The sequence below is a fragment of the Sinocyclocheilus grahami genome, unplaced genomic scaffold, assembly GCF_001515645.1.
Source record: "Sinocyclocheilus grahami isolate Dianchi unplaced genomic scaffold, SAMN03320097.WGS_v1.1 scaffold1083.1, whole genome shotgun sequence".
Classification (NCBI taxonomy): domain Eukaryota; kingdom Metazoa; phylum Chordata; class Actinopteri; order Cypriniformes; family Cyprinidae; genus Sinocyclocheilus; species Sinocyclocheilus grahami.
The window spans coordinates 34299-41931 of NW_015506262.1; the positions used below are offsets into that span (position 1 = coordinate 34299).

Below are 7633 nucleotides of genomic sequence, written 5' to 3' on the forward strand. Positions count from 1 at the left end.
TGAATTAAATTAATTGTAATTGTGATAAATTAAACTTTAAAAAATATATATATTTTTTTACATTGTAGTAAACTAGAAGTGAGTAGTCTCATAAATAAATTATTGTTTTTAATTGCTTTATTTTTTTTAATTATTAACTCCTATTCTTTCTGCATTTTTATTACCCTTGTGAAAACAAGTTCACTTTAGCACACCTTTTAAAAAATCACTTATTAGAGAAATATTATACTTTAAAAGAATATCCTGAAGTGTGAAGAGTTTTCAGACACTTAATTGCATGTTAACTGTAATTAAACGAAGATTTATTATAGTTTACATTTATGTTACATGATGAGTGATTTATTTATTTATTTAATTTTTTTGACAGACTTAGGATATTTCTATGTAATTTCAAAAGCTGGCAAGTCGGGATGGTCAAACAAGCAAACAAAGTTACGAAAGAGCCGCTTGTTCATACTCAAGGTAACCTAAGAATAGCTTATAGCTGACTCTGCACAATAAACTGGAATATGAGAAAGAATCTCTAAAATAACATCTGTTGTCAACAAGGGATGAGAGTTTTTCCAGCATCAGAGGTTTATCAGACCACAACACTGTTTCGTTCTCTATCTGAGCACAAACCCAGCAGACACGTCTTAAAGCAGAGTGTGTGTGAGACTTCAGCACTGCTATTATGAAAACAGACAAGCAGAGACGAAGATACAAACTCTAACATATTGCAGTGGGTCTGCACTTACTTGATTAATACTTAACTTGACTTAGCAAAAACTGTCGAATCTTCGTAAGAAGCCTCTTATTTCCATAGATCATCACTCTGAGCACTCAGACAATTGGTGGCTGACTAAATACTTTTTTCCCCCACTGTATATCTTCTAGAAAGCACCATGTCGCCTCCTCAAATGACCATTTGTGCGCTGCTTTTTTAGCACGCTCTGCCAAAATACATTTCAGCATCAGCCGCTGATTTTAGGGATGTGCAAAACTACGTTCAAAATTGCAAGTTTTTAAAAGTTGAACTGTTTAACTTTAATGTCCTATATTTACACATGCACTGGCTAAAGATGTCAATCTGAATGTATATAATATTTTTTGTCTAAAACGAGTTCAAATTTAAAGTGAAAGTTCACCGGTAGCCATTGACTTCCATATTATTGCTTCCATACTATGGAAGTCAATGGCTACCAGCAACTGTTTGTTTACCAACGTTCTTCAAAATGTCTTCTTTCGTGCTCAACCAGAAGAAAGAAACTCATACAGGTTTGAGACAACACGAGGGTGAGTAAATGATGACAGAATTTTCATTTTTGAGTGAACTATCCCTTTAAGATGGGTGTTTCAGTGTATGTTTTAAATCCAAATGCTATAAATTCAAGCTTGATTTGAACTTGAAGTAAGATCAACTTTAGAAACTAGACTAGAAAGCTCTTCTAAAATATGTTTCTTGGATGTTAAGAATGTATGAAACTTAATTGCACATTTGTGCACTGCAGGTGAACTGCACAGACTACTAATTAATAGCACAGCGATCAGATTAAGCCACAGTATCCAAACCAGATCAGAGAGATTGACATCTGACCGACTGACTGTGAGATCTCCAGTGGCACAGGCCTTACAAAACTGTGTCAGTCAAACAAGATCATGTCAGGTGCTGATACAGTCGTAGACAGAGATTAAGTTCATTTAAAGGAACTTTAAATACAGTCTCTCCAACGGAATAAAACATTATGTTTTCACAACATCAATGATTTCTCATGCATTTTATTGAGAGATGTGGTCTTAGGATGAGGGTTCAATTTTAGGTTAGTTGCATGTAATTAGGCATAATTTATTGTTATTACTATAGTAAGTGCATGTAACAAGGACACAGTAAAATAAAGTGTTACCAAAATGTCTAACTTAAAGCATAAACAATAGTAATAATGATATTAGCACCATTAAGAGAGAAATCATGGTAACACTTTATTTTACAGTCATGTTCCACATGTACATACTATGTACTTATTATTGTAATTGCAATTACTGGGCAATAACGAGCTACTAACCCTGAACCTAACCTTAACCCATGTAGTTAAATTATCCAGTACTTTCTTAGATAAGTAGGCCTACACTGTAATTACATGTAAGTGCACATACTGTAAAATAAACTGAAATCACATACTAATACAACAGCTGTTGTATTCCTCACTTGTAAGTTGCTTTGGATAAAGGTGTCTGCTAATAAATGAATGTAAATAATATAGCAGTTACTCATGTGGACTATTTGGAAAATCTCACTTAAGTTTGAAATGTGTCCAAAATGCACAAAAAGCTTTCAAAAACGTACTGTTTTCACATTATGCACCTGCTCAGTAGTTACTTTGCTGTGTTTGAGTCTGGCAGTAAACGCACTGATTTTTAAACTATCAATGTCCTGTTATACTTTCAACACAAGAACAGTGTGAACAGATCGTTTGGGGTGGAAAGATTTTGTAATGATTACAAAAAAAGTCTCTTATGCTCACCATTTGATCAAAAATACAGTAATATTGTGAAATATTATTACAACTTAAAACAACTGTTTTCCATTTGAATTTATGTTCAAATGTAATTTATTGCTGTGATCAAAGCTGAGTTTTCAGCATCATTCCTCCAGTCTCCAGTGTCACATGATCCTTCAGAATATGCTGCTCAAGAAATATTTCTGATTATTATCAATGTTAAAAACACGTTGTGCTGCTTAATATTTGTGTGGAAACCATTATCCTCTTTTTCAGGATCCTTTGATGAATTAAGTTCAAAAGAACTGCATTTATTTAAAATAAAAACCTTTTGTAACTTTAAAAATGTATTTACTGTCACTTTTATTCAATGTAATGCATCCTTGCTGAATAGAATTTCTAAAAAAAAACAGTGACACAGTACTGTCACAATGAACAAATAACTAAACTGAATTTCAAGTTACCATTTCAGCAATAACCCAGACATGCTGGCATAATGCAGAATGTTGAGCAATCAGTGATATGGCTTATCAGAAACATGAACTTTGAATAACCAGTCCGATCTGCCAAAACAAAAGCATGATAAACACAGTTTTGAGACATCAAATCACAGCAGTATCCCAACAGTACACTTTAGACGTGTGACAGTCAAGACTGCAGCATGCACATCCACTGAATATCAAGTGATAATGCAAGATTTGTTAGTTCATAAGAGAATAGTCTCAGTTCTCTATCAACAAACAGGCACGTGGCAGAGGTGTAGCGCAGCTGAAGCTCACGCTGTTTGGCAGTGATGCTGGTCAGGTGGCCTACAAACAGACTGGCACAGCACTGGAGGTTCACTGGGTTCAGTCCAGCCTCGGAACGTAGAGCCAACTGGGCCACTCCAGTAAATAATATGCCTGCTCGCTCTAAACACAGAGCCCACTGCATCTGAGAGCAAATATTAACGGCAAGAAGCAGAATCAGAGCACAAGACTGCTAGATAAACAGATGCTTAATTATGCGATAGTTGAAATAAATATTTAAAAATCTTTCCAGTGCCTTGAGCAATAAAACCATCAATTCTCAGCATTCAGTTTGTCTCTAGTATGTAAACAAAAGCTAAATCTAGTGTGTAGCACTGATTATATATAGAAACACCAGATGACTGTAACACAGTGGACTCCAGGTTACGAGTAGTTCATGATCACGTGACTCTTTGAACAGACGCTCAGATGTTCTTGATTCCTTTGAAGCACAAGGTGATCTTTTGAATCTTTTTCAAATCGTGCTGGAAAACATGATTAGCAGGTTTCATACAAACTTGCGGAGCTCATGCAGATCAAATGCTGCATTAAAACAAAACAGGGATATTTTCCAATGCATGCTTATTTTTTCACGCTGCTAATATAGTATGTACTGGAATTTGTGTTAAGCTACAAAAACAGGTTACACTTTATTTCGATAGTCCACTTTAGTCATTCTACTAACTATAAGTAACTACATGTCAACTACATGTCAACTAATTCTCATTCATTTGCAACTACACGTCTACTAACTCTCAGAGTAGACTGTTAGGGTAGGTTTAGGGTTAGTAGAATAAGTTGACAAAGAAAGTGTTAGAAGATATTAAGCAGACAGTCTACTAATACTCTACTAACTGCTAGTTGACATGTAGTTGTAATGTTATTTACTGTTAATAGAATGTCTAAAGTGGACTCGAAATAAAGTGTTACCCAAAAACAATAGCATTTTGACTCAACAAGTGCAAATAAATTTGACTTTTTGACCAATATAGTCAAAAACACAATTACTTACATTTGATTAGTAACCTAGAAATATGTTTCATGCCATAAAAAAAATGTGTGTATATATATATTAAATAGTGCAGAACAGTGCAGAATCTTAATTTCACACCATAAAAAAGTATATTCCATTTTTCAAATGTATATATTAAATTACATATTTATATGATATAAATATAATTTGTAATAAAATTTGGGTAGCACTTTATTTTACAGTCCTCTTCCGCATGTACATACTATGTACTTGTTATATTAATTACAATAACTGGTTAATAACTAGGTACTAACCCTGAACCTAATCCTAAACCTAACCCTAACCCATGTAGTTACCTTATATTATCCAATACTTTCTTAGTTAAGTACAGGTAAGTGACCGTACTGTACAATAAAGTGCAACCATAATTTCTATTAAACTACTATATATATAGATAGATATAGTAATTACACAAGATTTACAGTTCCAGTGTTGTTTCAGACAGAATTGGAGGAAGTATAGCATGTCACTCTGCAGGACACTGCTTGCACTGCTTGATATCATGTCAGCTATCTCTGTACACACAAGAAAAACAGTTGCACCGTTGCAATTAACAATGCATGTCAAGCAAACACGAGCACACACACACACACACACAGAAAGGCTGAGCTTTCCGTCAGCAGCACACACGGCGCTCATACGTGCATGGAGTCAGAGAAAACACAGCCGCACCGCGAGCACTGGACAGCGCCGTGGTGCTGAAAACACCGCGCCACGGCAACCGCGCAGATGCGTCGCGTTCATGTTTAACGTCTGACCTATCCGACACAGCACGCATTAAAACGTGTAGTAATATCTGATGGGATTTTTTTAGCGAAGATGGCGCCCACAGCTAACCCAACCCACCAGAGCCGCACAGAATGAGCACAAGTGAGGCGAAATACTGCATCCACACGCGGCACGAGCGACGCAAAGCCGCCAGGCGCGTGACATTGACCCCTCTGACGGTTAACCCGAGCGTTTAGTCCGAGCTCGTGTCAACAACAGCCTAGTATTGACAGCCTACGTAAGCAGACGTATCACATTTCAGGAGACAGTCGTGCTGAACATGACTGGGAGCCCGCAAAGAGCCCTCCTCGGCCCCTATTAAAAGTGCTGAACACAACCAGCTGGCTTACTTCAGCGTGGACTGCTCTTTCTCCTCCTCTTTCTTCTGTCGCTCCATGACCGAGAGGATGATCTTCCTCTCCTCCTCGGTGAGGTGGCTCAGGTCCGGCGGAGCGGGAGCCGCAGGGGACGCGGCCGGGGCCCCCCGAGCTGACATTTCTCAGGTGTAGATGCTGCTGAAAGAGCGATAAATGAACATTAAGTACATCTGCAGAGACCCCATGCAGCCTACACATGTGCTCTTGCTATATAATGTCTGTGTTTATGGGATGCATAACTGTATTGCTCTCATCTAAATGGCACTGTGATGCTGAAGAGAGCAGACAACTGATGGTTTTATAATAACACATTAGCGCATCTCTAACACCTTCACACCCTGCCGGTGTATGTGCATGGAGGATTCAGTGGTACGTTATTAGCTACAATCAATACAACCCAGTGACAGCATGGGGAACGCGTGTGCAAATGTAGTTTGTCACGCTGGCTCATAAAAACAAGCATCTTCTGAGAATAAGGTGTGAGAAAGCCCTCTGGCTTCTCGCGTTTCCGGGAGCCGAGGGCATCCCAAGCATGCCTGTCGAATGCGTGTGGCGATCAAACGGGCGCTTGCCTTTTATTTCGAAATCATGGTGAATGCAGTCTAACCCATGGCTGCTGCCGCTTACGGAGAGCTCTCGCGCATCGTCCAATGGTAGGGCGCGCGATCCCTTATCGCGGTAATCGCCTCCCCGCGATTCCCTCCTGGTTGCCGCCGCTGCTGCTGCTAACTCCAAGAGATTTCTTCAATGCACAAAAAATGGATGCGGTAGGGGAAACGGTCCGATAGGAGAGCGAGGCGGAGCGACGGTCTTACGTAGGACAAAGATCAGATGGTCCGGGTGAGCGACTGCGCGGGCGGGGGCGGCGGAAGTGCCATTCATTGACTCGAGCTGGAGCTGCGATGAACGCTATGGTGACAATCCAGCAACCAGATTTTTTTTTCTGGCTTATATTTTTTTTAATGGTTTATGTCACAGAGTGTTGTGAATTAAATCTCTGTCTATTAGTTTAAATTCTTTTTTTCACCCTCCTCAGACCTCTTTAAGAAGTCTGTTACCTAACTTAATGCCATTGCCATCAAATCATCCACGTTATGGAGGACGAAACCTGCAAAAACAGTAAATAAATAAATACGCAAATAAATAAATAAATGTCTGCATAAATACACAAATTCTTGTTTAAATACATATAGAAATCATTAAACATGTGATTAAAGTAGGCAAATAAATCAAATAAATTGGTGGACAAATGGAAAATGTTTAAGGAAATGCTAAACTCGCCCTATTTATTTTCCTTTGATCACTAAACATTTAATTTATAATCTGCCACTCATTAATACTTAGTTTTGGGTTATGCCTTTTAGTGTCATAATGCTCTTCCAAGAACACATAATATGGAGGACGAAACCTGCAAAAACAATAAATAAATGTGTGCATAAATACACGTATTCTTGTTTAAATACATAAATAATTATACATGTGATGAAAGTAGGCAAATAAAGAATATAAATTGGTGGGCAAATGGAAAATGTTTAACTATTGTCCTTTGATCACTCATTTATTTCTGAATGTAGTTCCACATTTATTTTTCCTCTAATGAGAGGGTGTCAACCATGGATTTGGTCGGGGTCATGTGATAGCTGGGGGCGTGGCTTTCCCGCTGACAGCAGATGCATGGTGTAAATCCAGTATGGCCTACGTAAAGTCACTTTTTCCGTTTAACAGAGCAAGATACATAAAAAACTGAGCTGTATTGTCCGTACAGTATATGTGACTTTACAAACGACCCAAAGAAATGGCCAGTGTCGTTTCCTGACGTCTTTTTTTGTAACCCGATTGAGTCTCCAGCTAGAGGCAACTGTAATATCAGTACCCCACGGTCATCGTGAGATGACTGGTATGAAGTGGTTTAATCGAGGAACAGACCGTTTTTTCCCATTAGTTATCAGAACGGATAATACAGGTGACAAAAGTATGTTAATTAAGCAAATAACGGTTCAGTATGGCAATTAAGAGCTATGTAAGCATTAATATTTTACACTGGCCACTTAAAATCTTTTATGATTTAGCTCTCTCATGATTATAACTACAAAACTAACCCTATGAAAAAGTGTAAGATAATAACCAGTCATCTTGACTGATGAAGTTAATACGCATGCACAGGCAAACGCTCACGCGCGTCACACACGA

The 7633-nt window shown here is 38.1% G+C and overlaps 1 protein-coding gene across 1 annotated transcript in view; it reads right to left on the reverse strand.

Annotated features, from left to right (window-relative positions):
- Positions 1–6313, reverse strand: part of LOC107566554 (regulating synaptic membrane exocytosis protein 2-like) — a gene marked incomplete at its 3' end in the record, with an annotated part of 39959 nt that extends 33646 nt beyond the window's left edge. The window contains exons 1-2 of the mRNA XM_016252027.1: positions 6016–6313; positions 5417–5581 (exon numbers count right to left, since the gene is read on the reverse strand). Of these exons, the coding sequence (XP_016107513.1) occupies positions 5417–5562 (146 nt within the window). The remainder of the gene's footprint in view (positions 1–5416; positions 5582–6015) is intronic.
- Positions 6314–7633: the final 1320 nt, after the last annotated feature.